The sequence below is a fragment of the Macaca fascicularis genome, chromosome 16 (genome assembly GCF_037993035.2).
Source record: "Macaca fascicularis isolate 582-1 chromosome 16, T2T-MFA8v1.1".
In the NCBI taxonomy this organism is placed as follows: domain Eukaryota; kingdom Metazoa; phylum Chordata; class Mammalia; order Primates; family Cercopithecidae; genus Macaca; species Macaca fascicularis.
Window position 1 is genome coordinate 55,621,664 of NC_088390.1, and position 25,405 is coordinate 55,647,068.

Sequence of the window (25,405 nt, forward strand, 5' to 3'; positions counted from 1 at the left end):
TCAGCCTCCCGCGTAGCTGGGATTACACACACCTGCCACCATGCCCAGCTAATTTTTGTATTTTTAGTAGAGACTGAGTTTCATCTTGGCCAGGTTGGTCTTGAACTCCTGACCACCCACCTTGGCCTCCCAAAGTGCTGGGATTACAGGCGTGAGCCACCGTGCTGGCCATTTTATTTTATTTTATTTTTGGAGACAGAGTCTTGCTCCATCGCCCAGGCTGAAGTGAAGTGGTGGGATGTCGGCTCATTGCAGCCTCCACCTCCTGGGTTCAAGATATCCTTGTGCCTCAGCCTCCTGAGTAGCTAGGACTACAGGCACATGCCACCACGCCTAGCTATTTTTTTTTTTTTTAATCATGTTTTTAGTAGAGATGGGGTTTCACCATGTTGCTCAGGCTGGTCTCAAACTCCTAAGCTCAGGCAATCTGTCCACCTCAGCGTCCCAAAGTGCTAGGAGTACAGGAATGAGCCACTGCACATGGCTGTGATTAGCATTTTAAATGAGGATGGCAGCTGTATGTTTCCAAACCAAAACTCAATACACATTTAAAATTGGGATTTTCAGCCGGGTGTGGTGGCTCACACCTGTAATCCCAGCACTTTGGGAGGCCGAGGCAAGCAGATCACCTGAGGTCAGGAGTTTGAGACCAGCCCGGCCAATATGGTGAAACCCTGTCTCTACCAAAAATACAAAAATTAGCTGAGTGTGGTGGCACATGCCTGTAATTACAGCTACTCCAGAGCCTGAAGCACGAGAACTGCTTGAACCCAAGGGGTGGAGGTTGCAGTGAGCTGAGATTGCACCACTGCACTCCATCCTGGGCAACAGAGTGAGACTCTCTGTCTCAAAAAATAATAATAATAATAAAATAAAATAAAATTGGGATTTTCAAGACAATAAAAAATTATTTCTACAAAATCAACATCAACAATGTTTATAAATGGGGAAAAATCCTGCTTGATTTCTTTTAGAATTTGAAGATGCACTGATGAATGTATATAGCTTTGAGTTTTAAATATTTATCTTTGTAGGTATGAGATCTGTTTTCACAGTATACTCAGAAGAGTTTATGATTCCAAGAAGTTTAAGATCTGCTTGGAACAAGAAAGGAGAAAATGTACATACGTTTGTGAAAGACAGCATTCCATTTTGTAATCTCTAAGTTTATCTGTTTTAATTTGTTTGAAGGAAAGGACTCAAAGTATGTATTTGCTTTGGAATATTTTTATTATTGCTCGTACTTTCCTATGTAAGGAAACTAAAGAAACGAGATTTCTCTTTGGAGATAATAGCGTTGCCAATCCAAGACCTATTATCATATCACTTAAAAAAAATCTCTTTTCTCTCTGCCATATTTATTTAAAGTGATATAGATAAAAAGCCTCAGTAATCATAATAAAACGTGAAAAATTCTGAAGCTTGAATCATCTAGGTAGGTCTTTTTGGAATTGTCATATTCTGTGGTATCCATCTTCTGAAGCTGAACTTTGTCGCTAAGCAACAAAGCAGATGTGAAATTGTGTGTCCCTTATGAGGTGTCTCCTATTAGGCAGAAAGAAGTTGTAAATAAGCAAAATAGTGGTAAAATTGTTTGGTAGCAGTTTAGTAGCACAGCATCTTCATAATGCTGTATGCTTTTTAAAATAGCATTTTATCCATAGCACAAAAAGTGCCTAAGATAAGAATTTCTGGGCTGGGTGCGGTGGCTCATGCCTGTAATCCCAGCTCGGCCTCCCAAAGTGCTAGAATCACCTGAGGTCAAGGGTTCAAGACCAGCCTCACCAACTTGGTGAAACCACATCTCTACTAAAAATACCAAAATTAGCCAGGCATGGTGGCTTATGCCTGTAATCCCAGCTTCTTGGGAGGCTGAGGCACGAGAATTGCTTGAACCTGGGAGGTGGAGGCTGCAGTGAGCTGAGATCATGCCACTGTACTCCAGCCTGGACAACAGAGCCAGACTGCATCCCAAAGAAAACCAAACAAACAAGAAAGCAAAATAGTGGTAAAATTTTTTGTTAGCAGTTTAATAGCACAGCATCTGAAGTGTTTCTTGGTAAACATAATGCTGTATGTTCTTTAAAACAGCATTTTATCCATAACACAAGAGGTGCCTAATATAAGAATTTCTGGACTGGGTGCAGTGACTCGTGCCTGTAATCCCAGCACTTTGGGAGGCCAAGACAGGCAGATCACTTGATGTCAGGAGTTCGAGACCATCCTGGTCAACATGGTGAAACCCTGTCTTTACCAAAAATACAAAAAAAAATTAGCCAGGCATGGTAGCCCATGTCTGTGATCCCAGCCACTCAGAGGCTGAGGCAGGAGTATTGCTTAAAGCCAGGAGATGAAAGTTGCAGTTAGCTGAGATGGCATCACTGCACTCCAACCTGGGTGACAGAGCAAGACTCCATCTAAAAAAAAAAATTGTTTCTTTTTTGTTACTTTCCCAGATATAGTAGTTAAGTTAGCCAAGGGAGCATCATTTTCAAAGCAGGCCAAAAAATAATAATTACGTTTTCCTATTAATTGTTAGTCTTTGCTTATATATCCAGGTAAAATGTTGAAATAACTTACTCAGACTTCATAGTTTCTGCTTTTCTGTTTAATGTAACCTTATATCATCTGCTTGCATTCAGTTGTAGCCAGTGAACACTTGGAAGGCAGGGCTAGTTGGATACTCATAGTCATGTTCCCTGTGCCTGGTACATAGTAAGTCGTCAGTAGATGTTTCTTGAATGAATGAATGAATGATTTATTAGTTTGCCCCTTTTCCTATATTTACTGTAACCTTTACTTTTCTTATATATGGTCATCTTGAATATTCTGAAAAATAAACAATAGCTTGATTTCCCCAGAAGTCCCACAAATATGAAATGTTTTCATAGAAATGTATAGCGTAGAGGTGCTAAACTTGGGGTTTGTGGAAGGAACTACAGTGTCTCTAAGCCCCCTGAGAAAAATAGGTGGCATTTGACATGGGTGGGGGCATTTTTTCTAGGGAAATACGGTGCATAGATGGATCAAATTTCCAAATTGGTCTTTGGACCCCCTAATGATTAAGAACCAACGTTACAGAGTTTGTGGGTTCCAAGCTTCAAAGATCAGGAAAGTTAAACATGGTGGCTCACACGTGTAGTCCCAGCTACTCTGGAGGCTGAGGCAGGAGGGTTGCTTAAGCCCAGGAGTCTGAGGCCAGCAGTTCAGCAGTTGTAGACCAGCCTGGCAACACAGTGAGACCTACGTCTTAAAAAAAAAAAAAAAGAGGCTGAGTGTGGTGGCTCATGCTTGTAATCCCAGCACTTTGGGAGGCCGAGGTGGGTGGATCACTGAGGTCAGGAGTTTGAGACTGGCACCTGGCCAACATGGTGAAACCCCGTCTCTACTAAAAATATACAAAAATTAACTGGGTGCGGTGGTGGGCTCTTGTAGTCCCAGCTGTGCGGGAAGCTGAGGCAGGAGAATCACTTGAACCCGGGAGGCAGAGATTACAGTGAGCTGAGATGGTACCAGTGCATTCCGGCCTGGGGGACACAGTGAAACTCAGTCTCAAAAAAAAGAAAACCAACTCAAGCTTATGTAAAAAAGGAATTTATTGGATTTTGTAACTGAAAAAAACAAAAAATACGGGGAAAATTCTGGCTCCAGGAATCCTGGGTACAAATAGTATCTTGAATTAAAGTTTTTCTCCCCCTTGCTCTTTTTCTCTATATTGGCTTTAGTCTCAGGCCTGCTCTTCTCTATGCTGGAAAAAGATGTCAGTCTGCAGCCTAGGCCTGCTAGGTTTTTAGAGAGGACTCTGATCAGTCTGGTTCAAGTGCTGTGCCCACCTCTAGGGAGATGGAGTCATCACCAATCAAATTACATGGACTGAATATAATTAGTATGAAACTGGAGAGAGAAAGTTCCCCAAAGGAACGTAATGTGTGTAGACAAAAAAACAAAACAAAACAAAACAACAACAACCCAGTGTCCTCTGCAGTGATTGAAAAGTTTGAGGACAGTTAAAATAGGTAATAGACTGACAATTTCACATTAAAACTAGGATATATTGTAGTGATACCAAAGTTTTTGGTGAATTATAAATTTTTCTATAAGTGTTTCAGTTTTTTTAACTTGGAAAATTTTCTTCATTTACTCATTTGTTTAACAAATATTTGAGAACCCGCTATCATCATTCTTTGCACTGGGTATACAGCAGTGAACAAAACAAAAATTCCTGACTTCATGGAACCCACATTCTAGTGAGGACAGACAAGTAATAAGTAACATCAGTTACTAAAATAGCATGTCGGATGAGGTTAAGTACTCTAAAGAAAATAAACAGGGAGGAGAGATAGGGAGTAGGTATCACAGTTGTTTTTTTTTTTTTTTTTGAGACAGAGTCTCGCTCTGTTGCCCAGGCTAGAACGCAATGCAGTGGCACGATCTAGGCTCACTGCAACCTCCACCTCCTGGGTTCAAGCAATTCTCCTGTCTCAGCCTCCTGAGTAGCTGGAATTACAGGCGTGTACCACCATGCCTGGCTAATTTTTGTATTTTTAGTAGAAATGGGGTTTCAGTGTTGGTCAGGCTGGTCTCAAACTCCTGACCTTAAGTGATCCACCTGCCTTGGCCTCCCAAAGTGCTAGGATTACAGGCATGAGCCACTGTGCCTGGCCTGGTATCGCAGTTTTAAATAGGATGGCCAAGGAAGACTTCACCAAGAAGGTGACATTTGAACAAAGATGTGAAGGAAGTAAGTAAAGAGCAAGCCGTTTGGATATCTGGAAGAAGAAAATTCTAGGTAGTGGGAAGCAAGTGCTAAGGCTTGAAGTGTTGGAGGAACTGCATGGAGACTGGTATCAGAATGGGAAGGAGAGGAGGGTAGGAAGAGAAATAGGAGATGATGTCAAAGAAGTAAGAGAATGGTGGGAGCATATTGTGTAGATCCTTAGAAGCTATGGTAAAGACTGTAAACCACTAGAGCGTTTTGAGCAGAGGAGTAAATTGTTTTTACATTTTTTTTTTTTTTTTTTTTTTGAGACAGAGTTTTGCTCTTTTTGCCTAGGCTGGAGTGCAATGGCATGATCTCGGCTCACTGCAACCTCCGCCTCCCGAGTTCAAGCAATTCTCCTGCCTCAGCCTCCCAAGTAGCTGGGATTACAGGCATGCACCACCAGGCCCGGCTAATTTTGTATTTTTAGTAGAGATGGGGTTTCTCCATGTTGTTCAGGCTGGTCTCGAACTCCTGACCTAGGTGATCAGCCTGCCTCGGCCTCCCAGAGTGCTGGGATTATAAGCTAAGCATGAGCCACCACTCCTGGCCTACTTTCTTTCCTTTTTTTTTTTTTTTTTTTGAGAGGGGGTCTTGTTCTGTCGCCCAGGCTGGAGTGCAGTGGCGCGATCTCAGCTTACTGTAACCTCTGTCTTCTGGGTTCGAGCGATTCTCCTGCCTCAGCCTCCCCAGTAACTGGGATTACAGGAGCCTGCCACCACGCCCAGCTAATTTTTATTATTTTATTTATTTTTATTGAGATGGAGTCTCGCTCTGTCACTCAGGCTGGAGTGCAGTGCAGATCTAGGCTCACTGCAAGCTCCGCCTCCGGGGTTCCTGCCATTCTCCTGCCTCAGCCTCCTGAGTAGCTGGGACTGGGCACCTGCCACCACGCCTGGCTAATGTTTTTGTATTTTTAGTAGAGACGGGGATTTCACCATGTTAGCCAGGATGGTCTCGATCTCCTGACCTCTTGATCTGCCCACCTCGGCCTCCCAGAGTGCTGGGATTACAGGCGTGAGCCACCACGCCCGGCCTCACCTAGCTAATTTTTCTATTTTTAGTAGAGACCGAATTTCACCATGTTGGCCAGGCTGGCTGACTTTCTTTTTAAAGAATCTTCCTAGATCCTCTAGAATATATTGTAGAGGGTAGGGTGGAAGTAAGGAGACTAATTAGGAGACTTTCACTGTTGCAGTAATCCAGGTATTAGATGATGGTGGCACACACCAGGATGGTGGTGGAAATGATGAAAAGCGGTCAGATCTGTAGGTAGATTTGCTGATGGATTGGGTATGTGAGGTACTAGAGAAACAGAAGAGTCAAAGCTGACTCCAGTGTTTTGGTCCTGAGCAACTGACAACAATAATTTATTGACCACAATAATTTAATGAGCTAGAGAAGACCAGGAGAGGAGCAAGTTTTCACATGCTCAATTTAAGATACTTTTTTTTTTTTGAGATAGAGTCTTGCTCTGTAGCCCAGGCTGGAGTGCAGTGGCACAATCTCAGCTCACTGCAACCTCTACCTCCCGGGTCTCGGTTCAAGCAGTTCTCCTGCCTCAGCCTCCCAAGTAGCTGGGATTACAGGAACGCACCACCATGCTCAGCTAATTTTTGTATTTTTAGTGGAGACAGTGTTTCAGCATGTTGGCCAGACTGGTCTTGAACTCCTGACCTCGTGATCTGCTCACCTTGGCCTCCCAAAGTGCTAGGATTACAGGCGTGAGCCACCATGCCCAGCCTTAAGATGCTTTTTAGACATCCAATTGAAGTTGTCTAGTAGGCAGTTGGACATACAAATCTGGAATTCAGGTCTGGGCTAGAGATAGAAATTTGGAAGTTGTCAGCGTGTAGTTTATACTTAAAGCCATGAAACTGGATGCGATCACTAGGGAATAAGTGTAAACAAGGAAGAGAAGATGTGTCCCAGGACAGAGTGAGAAGTTGGGGAGAAAAGGAGGTGCTACCAAAGAAGACCAAGAACCAGCAGCAAACAAGAAAATATCCTGGTAGCCAAATTAAAAAAAAAAGTTTTAAGGAGCGAGCAATCACTTACTTGTCAGATGTTGCTGATACAACTATCAAGATGAAGACGGAGATTTAATGATTGCACTTAGTGTTACTGTAGTTGATGAGAACAGGTTTGGTAAGTTAGATTTGAGTGGTGGAGTTATTCCTAGAACACGTCCTTTTCTTAGGAATTTAAACTCCATAGTTCAGGTGAATCTATGACTGTTAATCACACAACCATTTAACAAATATTTATTGAGTATTCCATCATTCTTTTGTTCTCTGTTGTACATGTTATAGATTTTTAAATTGTCTGCAAATCAAGATGCATATGCAAGTATACGAAAGAGTTTATATATTTGTAGGAAGATATGTATATCATATGAATGCCTATAATATGAAGTGGAAACACCTTACTTTATTTTTTTCTTCTATATTTGGGAGCTTTTTAAAACTTAATTTTTATAGAAAAACTAAAAATCAACCCAAGTTCATAATTCTGAGATCTAAGTAGTTAATACCTAATTGTGATTATTGATTCCAAGAAATACAGGAGTTGAAAATGTAACATTTAATTTCTCTGATGAAATTTATATTGTTCTTCTTTATTAGAAATTCATTGAATTTGAAGACTCTCAAGAACAGGAAAAAAAGGACTTACAGACCCGAGTGGAATCTTTAGAATCTCAAACAAGACAACTTGAGCTCAAAGCAAAAAACTATGCTGACCAGAGTAAGTAAAACATTTCTTCTCATAAGTACACTAAAGACTGGGCTCGGCCAGGCGTGGTGGCTCATGCCTGTAATCCCAGCACTTTGGGAGGCCAAGGTGGGAGGATCACTTGAGGTCAGGAGTTCAAGACCAGCCTGGTCAACATGGTGAAACCCCGTCTCTACTAAAAATACAAAAATTAGCTGGGCATGGTTGTGCGCACCTGTAATCCCAGCTACTTGGGAGGCTGAGGCATGAGAACCATTTGAACCTGGGAGGCGGAGGCTGCAGTGAGCCAAGATGGTGCCACTGGACTCCAGCCTGAGCAACAGAATGAAACTGTGTTCCCCCTCCCCACCCCCGCCAAAAAAAAAGAGTGGGCTCTAATGGTGCAATGACTCATCCTGAAATTTGACTAAGATTCTAAATACAAACTTGGAATTGTCATCCCAGACTGGAGTGAGACCTAGGAACTAGGGTTAGTTCTTCTTTATTCACATTTTCACATGGTGCCCATGTATGCAGAAGTGACTAAACCTATCAGACTCAACTTCTTCAGTTTAGCTCTCAGCCTTTGTTTGCAGGTAACGTTATGCTGTAACCATTATGCAAGTGTGTGCGTGTGGATCATTTCCTCTTATTTTGAGCAAGTACACGAAGTTCCATTTTTTCTGTTTTGCTTTGAAATGTAAAAATGTAAGATAAACTTACAGCCTTGAAGTATGTATTTAAAAATGACCTAAGCATGTAATTAGATACTAGAGAAAAAGTACTGAATCCTCTTTTTTGCTCCTTTTTAATGGAAAAGTGGGGCCATTTGGGGGAACAGAACTTCATTTTTCAGAATCATTTTATTTTTAATATAATTTCATGTTTTCTTGGTTTTTAAAATTATTGTTTCAAACCTCAAGGATGATTTTCCCCTTTTGGCTAATAAAAACAGACCTAATTAAGTCAAAATTAGAAAAAAAAAAAGGTGAGAAACTTTATGGCCTATTTTCATGTCTGATGTAGGTAAGCAGACAGTTCTCTGCCTTTCTCTCCCAGCACTGTAAACAACTTTCAGAATCCTAGGGAGCAAAGGATGGCCAGGTAGCTACTCTATCCACATTACTCATTAAGACTACATAGTGACACCAGCTATAAAGGTACAGCCATTCATGATTGAAAGCCTTTGCCAGCAGTCTTGGAGCATGTGTGAGAACTGACTGTTCTCTCTCTAGTACTCTGGAAAGACGGAATAGAGCTAAATTAAAACCACTAGAAATCTGGAGTTCAGGCCGGGCGCGGTGGCTCAAGCCTGTAATCCCAGCACTTTGGGAGGCCAAGACGGGCAGATCACGAGGTCAGGAGATCGAGACCATCCTGGCTAACACAGTGAAACCCCGTCTCTACTAAAAATACAAAAACTTAGCCGGGCGAGGTGGCAGGCGCCTGTAGTCCCAGCTACTCGGGAGGCTGAGGCAGGAGAATGGCGCAAACCCGGGAGGCGGAGCTTGCAGTGAGCTGAGATCCGGCCACTGCACTCCAGCCTGGGTGACAGAGCGAGACTCCGTCTCAAAAAAAAAAAAAAAAAAAAAAAAAAGAAATCTGGAGTTCAGGTTTTCTAGAATTCAAGGAGAGCTCAAGTGGCTATTAAGCAGATGCCCTAGAAGAGGGCCAATGGATGTTTGGTAACAGAAGCCAACTTTAGCAAGACAAAATGAGCCATGTGTCATGCTTTGTGTTTTTAGACTTGTGGATACCCAGAGTTGTTGGATACCTTTGTTAACATTGAATACATTGAGTGACTTCTGTGATTTCTTCCACAGAAATTTGAGGTTGCCTGGGTGTGGTGGCTCACAGCTGTAATCCCAACACTTTGGGAGGTGAAGGTGGGAGGATTGCTTGAGCCTTGGAGTTTGAGACCAGCCTGAGCAGGATAGCGAGATCGTGTCTTTATGATAAGAAAAAATTAAGAAAACGAGGCCAGGCACGATGATTCACACTTGTAATCCCAGCACTTTGGGAGGCTGAGGCGTGCAGATTGCTTGAGCTCAGGGGTTCGAGACCAGCCTGGGCAACATGGTGAAACCCCATCTCTACCAAAAATACAAAAATTAGCTGGGTGTGGTGGTGCACAATTGTAGTCCCAGCTATTTGAGAGGCTGAGGTGGGAGGATCGCTTGAGCTTGGGAGGTGGAGGTTGCAGTGAGCTGAGATTGCGCCACTACACTCCAGGCTGAGTGAGACCCTGTCTCAAAAGAAGAGAAAAATTTGAAGTCTTAGAGCACTGCATGATGTGACTCCACAGGGCATCCACTAATAGATATAGCACTGGAGTCGCATTACTATAAGTACCACTCATCTGGAGAAATGGTCTTGTGGCAATTGCAAGCTTTTGGTACATTTCAAGAGTTGAGCCTTTTCTGTTCAAGAAAGAAAATTTAACTATTGAATGTAATATTTAAATCCTAATTTGATCGTACTTTTTTAAAGATAGAGACAAGGCCAGGCATGGTGGCTCACGCCTATAATCTCAGCACTTTGGGAGGCCGAGGCGGGCGAATCACCTGAGGTTAGGAGTTTGAGACCAGCCTTACCAACATGGAGAAACCCTGTCTCTACTGAAAATACAAAATTAGCTGGGCATGGTGGCACATGCCTGTAATCCCAGCTACTCCGGAGGCTGAGGCTGGAGAATCACTTGACCCCGGGAGGAGGAGGTTGCGGTGAGCCGAGATCACACCATTGCACTCGGCCTGGGCGACAAGAGCGAAGCTCTGTCTTAGACAGACAGACAGACAGACAGACAGATAGATAGATAGATAGACAGACAGACAGACAGACAGACAGAGACAAGATCTCATTATGTTGCCCAGGCTGGTCTTACACTTCTGGGCTCCAAGGTGCTGGGATTTCAGACATGAACCACTATGCCTGGCCTGAAGGGATTAGATAATATTTTAGAACCAAACACTAAAGGCACAGTTGACAGACTCAGCCTACCTTTCATTGTTTTACGTATTAAGTTTTCTTGTTGATATGTGTAGGGTACCAAGTTTTCTTTCTGTTTTTTTTTTTTGTTTTTTTTGAGACGGAGTCTTGTTCTATCACCCAGGCTGGAGTGCAGTGGTGTGATCTTGGCTCACTGCAACCTCCACCCCCCGGGGTCAAGCGATTCTCCTGCCTCAGCCTCCCAAGTAGCTGGGACTACAGGCATGCACCACTATGCCTGGCTAATTTTTGTATTTTTAGTAGCGATGGCATTTCACCATGTTGGCCAGGCTTGTCTCAAACTCCCAACCTCAGGTGATCCACCTGCCTCAGCCTCCCAAAGTACTGGGATTACAGGCATGAGCCACCATGCCCAGCCTGGGTACCAAGTTTTCAATAAGAAATTATTATTATTTATTGAAACTGGATCTCAGTCTGTCAATCTGTCTAACATGTGCAGTGGCAGGATCTCCGCTCACTGTGACTTATGCTTCCTGGGCTCAGTCGATCCTCTAGCCTCAGCCTCCTGAGTAGCTGGGACTACGGTCATAAGCCACCATGCCTGGCTCATTTTTGTATTTTTTGTAGAGATAGGGTTTCACTATGTTGCCCAGGCTGGTCTTGAACTCCTGAGCTCAAAGCAGTCCACTAGCCTCAGCCTCCCAAAGTGCTGGCATTATAGGCATAAGCCACCTTGCCCAGCCCGAAAAAAAATTTTTTTTTCTTTTTCTTTTTCTTTTTTCCTTTTCGAAATGGAGTCTTGCTCTGTCGCCCAGGCTGGAGTGCAGTGGTGTGATCTCGGCTCACTGCAACCTCTGCCTTCCAGGTTCAAGTGATTCTCCTGCCTCAGCCTCCCGAGTAGCTGGGATTACAGCTACTTGGCCCCCCAAAGTGCTGGGATTACAGGTGTAAACTACTGTGCTCGACCAGAATTGCTTTTTTGACTTAGAAAGGAATTCCTTGTCTAAAATCCTTTTATGCGTTAAGTACTTGTCTTCTGTGATTAGAGGAAGAATTACCTTGTACTTGAAATTGCATTTTTGATATCAAAGTACCTTTAAAATGTCTCACACTCAAAAAAGCAGAAGATAGTGCTTTTTTTCACAAAAGTATCTAAGTGGAGTGAATGACTATTTCACATATATTAGCCCTTTTATTACTCAATTAAAAAAATCTGTTTCCTGATCCTTTCTAGTAAATGTAAACAAAATATAGTGGTTTCTTTTCTTTTCTTTTTCTTTTTTTTTTTTTGAGATGGAGTCTGGCTTTTTTGCCCAGGCTGGAGTGCAATGGCATGATCTTGGCTCACTGCAACCTCCACCTCCCAGGTTCAAGCGATTTTCCTGCCTCAGCCTCCCGAGTATCTGGAATTACAGGCACCTGTCATTATGCATGGCTAATTTTTGTGTATTTGTAGAGACAGGGTTTCACCATGTTGGCCAGGCTGGTCTTGAACTCCTGACCTCAGTTGATCCACCTGCCCTGGACTCCCAAAGTGCTGGGATTATAGGCATGAACCACTGTGACCGGCCTAGTGGTTTCTTAATTAAGGGAGGTAATCAATTTAGGAGACTATTTGAGTATGTCAGTTTTTTTTTTTTTTTCATTGCCCCAGATTTGTTATCCAGTCCAAAGAGTCATACCTTTTTTGGAATTGTCATATTCTGTGGTATCCGTCTTCTCATTCCTCTCTCCAAAAGCATTAATTATGTTTTCCATTTTAATTCGAAGACTTTATAAAAATTAGATCATTTAAAAATAATTGACAATACTCTAGGGAAGGGAGGAAGAAATTCTTTATCAAGTATTAGATGTGGTCTTGAGCTTAATTTGATCTAAAAACTTTATTTTTGTTATGAATATGTTATCCTCCAAAGAATTTCTCCTCCTGGGAGTCTGCTGTTCCATTCCGAAATAAAGCTTACTGTATAAAGAACAATTAAGGAACTTACAAACTGTGGTTAATCAAAATTGACCATTCAGATGCACAAAGTTGATAACACAAAATCTTTTTCCATGAACTGAGTCATTTTTTGAGCTAGACTCTTGTTCTGTTGCCCAGACTGGAGCACAATGGCACCATCTCGGCTCACTGCAACCTCTGCCTCCCGGGTTCAAGCAATTCTCCTGCCTCAGCCTCCTGAGTAGCTGGGATTACAGGCATGTACTACCACACTCTGCTAATTTTTGTATTTTTAGTAGAGATGGGGTTTCACCATATTGGCCAGGCTGGTCTCGAGCTCCTGACCTTGTGATCCGCCCACCTTGGCCTCCCAAAGTGTTGGGATTTCATGCGTGAGCCACCGCGCCTGGCCTGAGTCATCTTTTATTAATTAATGCTTTGGAACTTACTCACTTCTCCTGTTTTTGAGATCTTGCAGTCTTTTTCTCTTTTCTAGCAAATTGTTTTCCTTTCTCTTCTTCTGTTTTTTTTTTTCTTTTTTTTTTTTTGAGACAGAGTCTCGCTCTGTCGCCCAGGCTGGAGTGCAGTGGCGCGATCTCGGCTCACTGCAAGCTCCGCCTCCCGGGTTCACGCCATTCTCCTGCCTCAGCCTCCCGAGTAGCTGGGACTACAGGCGCCCACAACCGCGCCCGGCTAATTTTTTTTTTTTGTATTTTTAGTAGAGACGGGGTTTCACCGTGGTCTCGATCTCCTGACCTTGTGATCCGCCCGCCTCGGCCTCCCAAAGTGCTGGGATTACAGGCGTGAGCCACCGCGCCCGGCCTCTGTTTTTTTTTTTTCTAAGCCTTAACTGGTGTAATATGAATTCTAAGTATATCTTAAATTTTCTTCATAGTTTTTATTTTACCACACTTAAACATTCCCCCAGTTTTTCTGGGGGGAAATTATTTGACTGTGTTTTCACTTTACCACCGTAGCGTTTTTTTTTTTTTTTAATCTCCAATATGAATCAAAACTTCTTATTTTTAATTTAAAAAATTACTTATTTCTTAATTTTTTTGAGACATTCCAGCTCTATTGCCCAGGCTAGCATGCAGTGGTAGGATCATGGCTCACTGTAGCCTCAACCACCTCCCAGGCTCAAGCAGTACTCTCACCTCATCCCTGAGTAGCTGTGACTACAAGCACATGCCACCACACGTGGCCAAATTTTTTTTTTTTTTTTGAGACGGAGTCTTGCTCTGTCGTGCCAGCTGGAGTGCAGTGGTGCTATCTTGGCTCACTGCAAGCTCCGCCTCCCGGGTTCACGCCATTCTCCTGCTTCAGTCTCCCGAGTAGCTGGAACTACAGGCGCCCGCCACCACGCCTGGCTAATTTTTGCATTTTTTTTAAGTAGAGATGGGGTTTCACCATGTTAGCCAGGCTGGTCTCGAACTCCTGACCTCAGGTGATCTGCCCACCTTGGCCTCCCAAAGTGCTGGGATTATATGCATGAGCCACTGTGCCCAGCCGAATTTTTGTATTTTTTGTAGAGCCAAGGTTTTGCCATGTTGCCCAGGCTGGTCTCAAACTCATAGACTCAACAATCTGCCCACTTTGATCTCCCACATGTTGGGATTATAGGCATTAACCACTGCGCATAGTCTAAAAACTTCTTAGTTTTTAAAAAGGTGATGTAGGAAGTCATCTTTAAGTGTCATTAGTTCCCTATACTATTGGAAAACCAAGATTGGGAATGAGTGCTTTTTATTTTTATTTTTATTTTTATTTATTTATTTTTTTGAGACGGAGTCTCGCTCTGTCGCCCAGGCTGGAGTGCAGTGGCGCAATCTCAGCTCGCTGGAACTTCTGCCTCCCAGGTTCAAGCGATTCTTTCTGCCTCAGCATGTTGAGTAGCTGGGACTTCAGGTGTGTGCCACCACACCTGGCTAATTTTTGTATTTTAGTAGAGATGGGGTTTCGCCCCTATTGACCAGGCTGGTCTTGAACTCCTGACCTCAGGTGATACGCCCGCCTTGGCCTCCCAAAGTGCTGGGATTATAGGCGTGAAGCAGCACACCCGGCCTGATTTTTTGTTTTTTAAATAAAATATGAGACTAGGCCCAGTGGCTCACAGCTGTAATCCCAACACTTTGGGAGGCCGAAGTGGGTGGATCACTTGAGGTCAGGAGTTCAAGATCTGTCTGGCCAACATGGGGAAACCCATCTCTACTAAAAATACAAAAATTAGCTGGGCATGGTGGCACTTGCCCTGTAATACCAGCTACTTGGAAGACTGAGGCAGGAAAATGCTTGAACCTGGGAGGCGGAGGTTGCAGTGAGCCAAAATTGAGCCACTGCCCTCCAGCCTGGGCAACAAAGCAAGACTCCATCTAAAACAAAAAAAGAAAATATGAATTTTATGATAAAGTAAATGGAACCCAACATTTATTTTAAAATAAACATTTATTTAGGGGCACTGAGATGACTGTTGGCAGTATCTGTAGTGGGAGGAGAGGTGGATACAGTTTTTTTGCTGAGTGCCATTTGTTTGAGTGCTGGATGATAACTAACTGTACCTTTTCTAGTTTTTGTGTTTATATTTGTACAGTGTGTTAGTGTCTTTAATTTTAAAAGACTGAGTTTATCAATTCTCATGAACGTATTTTAGGGCACATATCCCTTTTAAAAAATAGCCACAATGAAAATTCAAGTTCTGCTCTAAAGACTACTTCCTTTGTTAAAAGGGGAAATTTTGGTTAAAGTTATTTGCTATTTGAGAAGCAAGAAAAGGTAAAGAAATAGGAATTGAATTAAAAGATACACTTTACAGCTTTTGATAGTGTGGAATCTATCATGTTGCATGATTTAACAATGTTGAGAAGTTGAGTCTATAATACATTTTTAAACAATTTTTGATCATGTTTGATTTTGGAGATTTCTGATTACTTTTCAAAATCTAAACCAATATAAGAAATATTTTTTACTTTTTCCAACATGAATAAAGGATTTTTTAAAATGCTGTATATTATTCCTTATCTAGGAGTAGCAATAATACTTTGTTAATTAATATGAACCTTAAGGAAGAGTCTGTAATCGATATTGTGTGGAATAAGGAAGTTGTGAATTGAGAAAGCCTTGTTTGCGCTTTTCAAGTGTGTAAGGAGTGTAATCAACTTTGCCGTTCGGCCGGGCGCGGTGGCTCAAGCCTGTAATCCCAGCACTTTGGGAGGCCGAGACGGGCGAATCACGAGGTCAGGAGATCGAGACCATCCTGGCTAACATGGTGAAACCCCGTCTCTACTAAAAAAATACAAAAAACTAGCCAGGTGAGGTGGCGGGCGCCTGTAGTCCCAGCTACTCGGGAGGCTGAGGCAGGAGAATGGCGTAAACCCGGGAGGCGGAGCTTGCAGTGAGCTGAAATCCGGCCACTGCACTCCCGCCTGGATGACAGAGCCAGACTCCGTCTCAAAAAAAAAAAAACAAAACTTTGCCGTTCATAGTGTGACAGTAATAGGTCTTTGTCAGAAAGTACTTTTTATATTCATTGTCTCTGTTGTGTGTTGTGTATTTCTATCTTATATGCCAAATATTATCTAAAATTTGAGTCAAGCAAGTATAGATATTTTAATACAGTTGAAAATATTAAACTAGTCCAGTATGCCTAGCATTCTGCCTAGGTATGGTTGTGGTACACAAGAGTATAATATGGTCCTTGTGGTCAAAGAAATCGTAGTTTGGTGTGGGGAGGAAGGGGAAGATTATGTATATGGCCTACTAGTCTTTTTTCCCTATATATTATGTTTTTATATCATTGCAGTTAGAATGTATATTTAATTCGTATCTTTTCCTTAACATTATCATATTTTTCCTTGTTGTATAATCTTTATTATTGTTTTTTATGTCCACATAAATTCACCATCCAGAAGCTATGCCATCTATTAACAATTTTTGTTTTCCCTGAGGACTATGCTTTAGTTTTTCCTCTAATGAGAATTATTTAATGGCCACTGCATTTTTTACCATGGCAACCTAGAAACAGAACAAACGTTGAAATGCAACCATAACTAGTTTGAACCTTACCTGGTTGGCATATTTAAATTGTTTTTTTTTCTTGATCCACGTTTTATACATGTATAATGAATATATTATGCTCTATTGTAAGCTATCTCAAATCCTTTGTGGAATGAAGAGGTGACTCAGGGTAAAATAAATGTAAGAAACTTAAAATACGAAAACCAAAAACTTCTGTTGGTTGGTTGGTCATTTTTCCTGGTATACTGAATCATATTGCAGTAAATATTTTTTTACATCTATAAGTTTTCCCTTCTGTTGGTAGTTTTCTTAGAATATATTTAAGGAAGTAGGTCAAGGAACTTGAGTGGTTCTTGGCATATAATAGTTTGGCCATTTCTAATATGAATAGAATTGGAGAAGTAAGGGTTAGTAGCAAATTCCATTTTGCTTGTCATAACGTATGAATTTGAACCATTATTTACAACATATTAGCACACACAGCTGATATAGAATCATCTATTATTTGATTCTCTCTTAGGAAGCTTGTGTTACCCTCAGGCTTCTTGAATTTACAAGTTATTTTTCCCTGAGTATAGAGCCATTGCCTTTTGTGGAGAAGATGAAAAGATTTAGATGACAGTGATTTTTTTTTTTTTTTTTTTTTTGAGTGGGTACTTCTTAATTTGGTGGCTATGTTTTTGGGGGGAGTACAGTGTTTTTTTTTTTTTTTTTTTTTTTTTTTAAGAGATGGGGGTCTAATTCCTGTGTTTAAGCGATCCTCCCACCTCAGCCCTCCTGAGTAGCTGAGATTACAGGCGCATGCCACTACACCCATGGCTATTATATTTAGACTCTTCTTTAATTCTGCCCTTCCTTCTTTTAAATGAAAATTCATTTTTTTGAATTAAATGGAAAAATGTTGTTGGCACTGAAGTCAAATGTATTAGATCCTTATACTCTGATGTTTCTACCCTTTTCGTCCCCCATATAAGATTCCTTTGCTTTTTACATCTTGTATCAAGATCTTAGTCTAATAAAATACCTTCAGGCCTTCACTTTGAAACATTAGTATGGGAAGGAAAACACTTCTTATTTCTTGGTCATAAGAATAAACACTCCACTAGGTAGAAAGTTGGGGGAGATATTAACATAAACAATAATGTAATTTTTATTTTAAAGGAATAAATGGCTTAAAACAGACCTTCAACACAAGGTGGTTGACAGATTAAGAGTTTTCACAGCACATAAACCATTTTAAAGTTGCCAGGTGTCATTTCATGTCAAAGTTAATATTTGAGAGAGCCTAAATATTTTCTGTCACTGTTTTTCAAATCACCTAAAAAAATACGTTCAGGCTTGTACAAAACTTTATCAGATCCTTTACTGTGCTTCATGATTAGCAATGAATGTTAGTATTTTGGAAAAATTGAATAATACTGTAATAGGACACTTTTTCCACTTTAGTTCTATCTCAATAGGCAATTCCTTCTACATAATTTTAAGAAGGATAAAAGTAGATTACAATGATTTTATATATATATATATTTTAATGATCATATGTATTTTTGTTGAAAGTATTTTTTTAATGAGGCAGCTTTAGGAGTTTGAATTATATCTTTTGGTTTTATTTTTATTTATTTTTTTGTTTTGTTTTTTGAGACGGAGTCTCGCTCTGTCGCCCAGGCTGGAGTGCAGTGGCGCGATCTCGGCTCACTGCAAGCTCCGCCTCCTGGGTTTACGCCATTCTCCTGCCTCAGTCTCCTGAGTAGCTGGGACTACAGGCGCCCGCCACCGCGCCCGGCTAATTTTTTGTATTTTTAGTAGAGACGGGGTTTCACCGTGGTCTCGATCTCCTGACCTTGTGATCCGCCCGCCTCGGCCTCCCAAAGTGCTGGGATTACAGGCGTGAGCCACCGCGCCCGGCCTATCTTTTGGTTTTAAAAGAATGACTAGGGGCCGGGCGCGGTGGCTCAAGCCTGTAATCCCAGCACTTTGGGAGGCCGAGACGGGCGGATCACAAGGTCAGGAGATCGAGACCATCCTGGCTAACACAGCGAAACCCCGTCTCTACTAAAAACACAAAAAATTAGCCGGGCGAGGTGGCGGCGCCTGTGGTCCCAGCTACTCGGGAGGCTGAGGCAGGAGAATGGCGGGAACCCGGGAGGCGGAGCTTGCAGTGAGCTGAGATCTGGCCACTGCACTCCAGCCTGGGCGACAGAGCGAGACTCCGTCTCAAAAAAAAAAAAAAAAAAAAGGAATGACTAGGAAGTTAATTACTTAGAAAGCTACTTTTAGTCTGTTTAATCAGAATCTAGTTTTTTGCAATATTAAGAATATATGTTTAATAAACAATATATAGCAGCTCTTTCTTATTTAGAGTCTCCATATGAGTGGGAAATTAGAAAATTAGGCACAAGATAGTTTTTGCCGACACTAACATTACTTCTGCTTCATTAGGTAGTACTTGTGGTCTTTAGCTGTTTTATGTTTTATTATCTGTATTTGGGCTCTTTGATTTTTGTAGTCTAGTGTTGTCTATTGAGAACCTTAAAGTTGTAATTTATAATTAATATCTAGAACTAAAGGTATCAGAAAATTAAGTTTATGAGTAAGAGTTAAACGATGTTTGGTGATTTGCTTAGAGAACAGGGAAAATAAGAATAATTTGATTATTCCTTCAAACATATAAAGAGATGGGTAAGGAGTATAGCAAGCTGTTTGTCTGTTATTTTGGAAGATAAAGTGAGAGAAAATGAATTTTTTGGCTTTGGTTGGTCATGAGGAAGTATTTCTTGGCCATGAGGGTGATACACAGGAATATGTGCAGAGGTAAAGCGTGGACTGTCCCTACATAGAGACTTCAGGTAGGAAGTCTTCACGTAGGAGAAGCATCAACTTTGTTGTGGATGGCTTAGATAACATCTTCAAGACAGGGATCTGTCGGATCACTAGAAGTTTCTACCGCTGGAATTCTTTGAAGTTATCCTACTCTGTTTTGAGAATATAATCATTGATTCATGGTAGCTTTAAAATATGTATTATTTCACATTGTGTCATTGATTAATAACATATAATACCTGAAAATGTTTCGAAGTTGAGAGACATGGTAAAGGACTTAGTTGGTGAGGAGAGGTTATTACTGTTTTGATGTGGTTGTCTGAGATTTCTTTGCTCTTAAGTCGGCCTTGCTTATCTGTTGGGACTTCCGATGCTAAATTGTTCAAGGAGAAGTTTCTGAAAGACCACATGTCAGTCTTCTGAGGCCCAGCAACAGTTGGACTATCTGCCTTCCAGGAACAGTAAAAACTGATGATTCCTTTTGAGAAGGCAAATAATGAGTTGGATATGGCATTCTAGCAGGTTTGTTTCTCTTTCTTCCCCCCGTAGGCCTATCAGCAGTCTGATGGGGCAGAAGACAACAGAGATGGAAGGTGTTCCAAACTTGGCAAAGGCCATCAATCTCAGGAGGTAAGCTCTGATTTTGAGCCGGCAGAGCAGGTGGCTCTTCCTGCCTTAATCTTATCCTCTTGCTTTTTGGAAAGATGGATAGAAAGAGCGCTCAAAATGAGGCTGAAGTATCTCCATTCATTATTATAAAGGGAAAATTTAGGATTTGTCTTTTGATAGTTCTTTTTTCTTGCCCCCTCACCTTTTTTTCTTTTTAGGTAACATGATTTGCCTTTTTTTTTTTTTAACTCCCCAGAAAATTAGCAATTTTTAAAATGACAGTTACTTGTCAGTTGTTTTGGGATAGGTAGGATGAACAGAATCTTGTTTATTTCCAGTTAATCTTGGCTTGGAGCTAGTTTTGATGAGTAACATGACAAGGATTTAGAATTTTCCCTGAGATCGTTTTGAAGTTTAGGTTTACGTGGAACTATTAAACATGAAATGATCTTTTAATATACTTCAAATGGAATGCAACAATATAGGTATAGGTTAACTTCATGGTACTTGAGGCTTTTGAGGATGTCTATAGTCCTTGCCCAGGTGGACTTTTCTTTCCTGCTTTCTCCTTCCCTTCTGCTTCCTTTACTTTTCCCTTTATCTGATTCCTTAGTGACATTCGGGACTTTAAAGAAATGGCTCTTCCACGTGTTAAAATGACTTCTCAAAAATGTTTATACTACCTTATGGGACTTAGGCCTTGAGTAAGCTGAGTTCATTGGATATGTTGTTGTACTGAGTTATTGTAAGTATTTTCAGAAAAGAGAGGTTCTGAATTTGTATTATTTGATCTCGGTGTATGTGTGTATATTTTCTATGTATTATATGATCAATTATATATGATCTTTGTATTATATGATTTATATTATAAGTACCTACAAAGATAATACTAAAATGTAGAATCGCAGTATAGGTAAAGAAAACATGAAATACAGAAAGTCATAAAACAGTTTCTGTTCAGGTTCTTGCTGTAGGTGTTAGGCAGGAGAGAATATACCACCAGAATAGCATTCAGAAAATCATTTATAATAACAGACGTAAACTATCCTTTTTTTTTTTTTTTTTGAGACGGACTCTTGCTGTGTCACCAGGCTGGAGTGCAGTGGCGCAATCTTGGCTCACTGAAGCCCCCACATCCCGGGTTCTAGCGATTCCCCTGCCTCAGCCTCCCTAGTAGCTAGGACTACAGGCGTGTGCCACCATGCCCGGCTAATTTTTTGTATTTTAGTAGGGAGGGGGTTTCACCGTGTTGGCCAGGATGATCTTAATCTCGGGGTTTCACCATGTTGACTAGGATGGTCTTGATCTCCTGACCTCATGATCTGCCTGCCTTGGCCTCCCAAAGTGCTGGGATTACAGGCTTGAGCCATGGCACCTGGTCTTTTTTTTTTTTTTTTTTTTTTAAGACAGAGTCTCACTCCATCACCCAGCCTGGAGTGCAATGGCATGCTCTCGGCTCACTGCAGCCTCTGCTTCCTGGGTTCAAGCAATTCTCCTGTCTCAGCCTCCTGAGGAGCCAAAGTAAACTATTCTTAAAACATAATGGGGACTGGAGGCAATGGCTCACGCCTATAATCTCAGTACTTTGGAAAGCCGAGGAGGGAGGAGTGCTTGAGACCAGGATTTCAAGACCAGCCTGGGCAACATAGTGAGACCTTGTCTCTACAGAAAATAAAAAAATTATCTTGGCCTGGTGGCACACGCCTATAGTGCCAACTTCTTGGAAGGATCACTTGAGCCTGGAGGATTGCTTCAGCCCAGGAAGTGAAGGCTGCAGTGAGCTGTGATTGTGCCATTGCACTCCAGCCTAGGAAACAGAACGAGACCCTGTCTTGAGGGAAAAAAAAAAAAAGCATAATGGGGTAGCATACCTTTGAGAATTTGGATTGCTAACTTTTAAGAGGATTTCAGTACATGTTTATAAGCTGATATATGTTAAGCTAACTGTAGTTGCTATAGCGAACTAGCCACAAAAATTATATATAATGACTCAAATGTTATTTCTTGCTTATGTAAAGTTTAAAAAGTGGATGTTTCAGATAAGTGGGTGGCTTTTGTGGAGACATGGGCATTTTCCACTTTATAGCTTCTAAGTTTGTCTTACCTGCATTAAGTTGGAGGAAGGGTAAAGGGCATAGAGCATGGTGTGTAGAGGGTTTTTACTGGACCAGGTCTAGGAGTAGCACACATCACTTTTACTACTACTTGATAGGCTATAACTCAGTCAGAGGCTACCTGCAGGGCCTGGGATGGATAGCCTAGCTATTTGTCCAAGCAAAAGAAGAAAACTGTTTTGGTTAACGTCTGGCCAGTCTTTGCCTCAGCTTAACAGCCTTAGTAGGGGCCATTAGTGTGTTATTTTGCCCAAGTGTTGAGGCAAAGGAATGATTGTACCTAAGGCTTAGCAACCATCTGCCTATTCTTTCTCCTGTGAATTATCTGAGGAAGATACTTATTTCATTAAATGTCCTTCTCTTATAGCATAAATGTTGAGATTTTCTTTTTGATCCCTTACCATTTGACTTTTTTCTTTAAAAAATAGGTTATTAAATTAAGTAATTTCCTCATGCTTGCGTTAAGGGATAGGTTTCAAATGACCCTTTTAAAAATTGAAATCCAGGCTGGGCATGGTGGTTCGTGCCTGTAATTCTAGCACTTTGGGAGCCAGGAGGATCGCTTGAGCCCAGGAGTTCATAACCAGGCTGGGCAAAAATAGCAAGACACTCTCTCTTTTTAAAAATAAAATTGAAAATTGAAATCTAATTCACATATCATAAAATCCACCATTTTATTTTATTTATTTATATATATATATTTTTTGAGATGGAATTTTGTTCTAGTTGCCCAGGCTGGAGTACAATGGTGTGAACTTGGCTCACTGCAACCTCCGCCTCCCAGATTCAAGCAATTCTCCTGCCTCAGCCTCCTGAGTAGCTGGGATTACAGGTGCCTGCCACCATGCCCAGCAAATTTTTTTGTGTTTTTAGTAGAGATGGGGTTTCAGCATGTTGGCCAGGCTGGTCTCGAACTCCTGATCTCAGGTGATCCGTCCGCCTCGGCGGACAATTTTCAAGGTTGTACAACCACCACCACTAATTCCAGAACATTTCTATGACCCCAAAAAGAACCACCCCCTCATACCTGTTACACTTACTCCTGCTTTTCTGCTTCCCCCTAGTCCCTGAAAACCACTAATCTAATTTTTGTCTCTATAGATTTGCCTGTTCTGGACATTTCTTTCTTTTTTTTTTTTTTTTTTTTTGAGCCGGAGTCTTGCTCTGTCACCCAGACTGGAGTGCAGTGGCGCAATCCTTGGCTCACTGCAAGCTCCCCCTCCCGGGTTCAAGGGATTCCTCGTGCTTCAGCCTCCTAAGTAGCTGGGACTACAGGCACCCGCCACAACGCCCAGCTAATTTTTTTTTTGTATTTTTAGTAGAGATGAGGTTTCACTGTGTTAGCCAGGATGATCTCAATCTCCTGACCTCGTGATCCGCCCGCCTTGGTCTTCCAAAGTCCTGAGATTACAGGCGTGAGCCACTGTGCCCAGCTGGGACATTTCATAATAATAGACTCATACAATATATGGTCTTTTGTGACTGGCTTCTTTCACCTAGCATAAAGGTTCATTAATGTTGTAGCATGTGTCAAGTACTTCCTTCCTTTTCATAACTGAGTAATATTCTTTTATGGGATACCCTCCACTCCTGTTTCAATTGCCTATATATCCTACCAGAGCTAGAAACAATCAAAACTCTAACTTTGCTATCTGAAAGTCTGTAGTAATATAGTTTTGAAGAGTTGAGTATAATGAACAACCACTTTGGGAAGATATTCCTTGGGTTTCCTCTTGGCATGTTGACTTGTTTAGATCCTAGTTCATAAATGGGTAAGTAGATAACTTAATGTTTGAACCATCTTTACAGTGCTGTGGTTGCCTACTAGGAGTCGATAGTATATTAGTCATCTTGTTTTATTTGTATAATTAGCTATCAGTGACACATCTGAATATAACTAAGCAGAATGATAAACCTGTTTGATTTTAATGGGAAAGATAAATGAATTAGTTAAGGGCCTTGAGTAAGTAGACTGAGATGAACAGGCTCTAATTTACTCATCTACTGGAGTGGAGAGAAAGATGGAAGTGGATAATACTTATGCTAGAGGATAATATTTACGTCTAATTTATGTAGATATTTTTACCCTGAGATAATTTGTCTGCTTTTATTTTTTAAAATTCCATTTTATTATTATTATTTTATTTATTTGTTTGTTTGTTTGTTTATTTTTGAGATGGAGTCCGGCTCTGTCACCCAGGCTGGAGTGCAATGGCACAATCTTGGCTCACTGCAACCTCCGCCTCCCAGGTTTAAGCAGTTCTCATGTCTCAGCCTCCCAAGTAGCTGGGATTACAGGCATGTGCCACCACGTCCGGTTGATTTTTGTTTTTAGTAGAGACAGGATTTCCCCATGTTGGCCAGGCTGGTCTCAAACTCCTGACCTCAGGTGATCCACCCACCTTGGCCTCCCAAAGTGCTGGGATTACAGGTGTGAGCCACCATGCCTGGCCTACTTTTATTTTAGATGTTGCAAAATTCAGTATTTTGCCTGTTATGTAACAGGTTACAGACAAAATACATTTATATAAAAAGCTGAGACAGAGGTTAATTTAAGTATACTTTGTGATTTATTTTGTATAAAAAACTTAGCGAAAAGATAGACGTCATCAGTACACCATTTTTTTTTTTTTTTTTTTTTTTTTTTGAGATGGGGTCTCATCCTGTGGCCCAGGCTGGAGTGCAGTGGCACAGTCTTGGCTCACTGCAACCTCCACCTCCCAGGTTCAAACGATCCTCCTGCCTCAGCCTCCCAAGTAGCTGAGATTACAGGCATGCACCACCATGCCCAGCTAAATTTTTCTGTATTTTTAGTAGAGATGGGGTTTCGCCATTTTGGCCAGGCTGGTCTTGAACTCCTGACCTCAGGAGATACGCCCTCCTCGGCTTCCCAAAGTGCTGGGATTACAGGCATGAGCCACTGCGCCCGACCAGCATACAAGTTTCTAGTATGCAACAGTAGGTTGAAAATATCTTAACATACCACTTTTTGTGCATTAAAAACATGAAATTTTGTGTGTGAGAGAGATGGTAAATGTTTAAGGCCTGTACTTTTAAGATCTTTAGCTCTTATGAAAATAACAGGCATAAACTATGGTAATCTAGACAATGGAATATTAGTCAGTGCTAAAAAGAATTAAAGTATTCGTCCAGGAAAAGACGTGGAGTAGGTTGTGTGTAGTGGCTCACGCCTGTAATCCCAGCACTTCGAGAGGAGGAGGCGGGTGGATCTCCTGAGGTCAGGAGTTCGAGACTAGCCTGGCAAACATGGCAAAACCCTGTGTCTACTAAAATACAAAAATTAGCCGGACATGGTGGTGGGTGCCTGTAGTCCCAGCTACTCGGAAGGCTGAGGCACAAGAATTGCTTGAACCTGGCAGGCGGAGGTTGCAGTGAGCTGAGATCATGCCACTACACTCCAGCCTGGGAGAAAGAGCAAGACTGTGTCTCAAAAACAAAAACAAAAAGATATGGAGGAACCTCAAA

The 25,405-nt window shown here is 41.5% G+C and overlaps 1 protein-coding gene across 12 annotated transcripts in view; it reads left to right on the forward strand.

The window, feature by feature from the left end:
* SPAG9 (sperm associated antigen 9) overlaps positions 1-25,405 on the forward strand; it is a 163,488-nt gene that overhangs the window by 31,725 nt on the left and 106,358 nt on the right. For 10 of the 12 annotated variants that reach the window (XM_045375014.2, XM_045375017.2, XM_045375009.3 and 7 more), the window contains exon 2: positions 7,384-7,504. In XM_045375014.2, coding sequence (XP_045230949.1) covers positions 7,384-7,504 — 121 coding nt within the window. Of the gene's footprint in view, positions 1-7,383; positions 7,505-19,745; positions 19,827-25,405 lie in introns of those variants that run through there. The other 2 variants (XM_074019312.1, XM_065531335.2) reach the window with 2 other exon arrangements.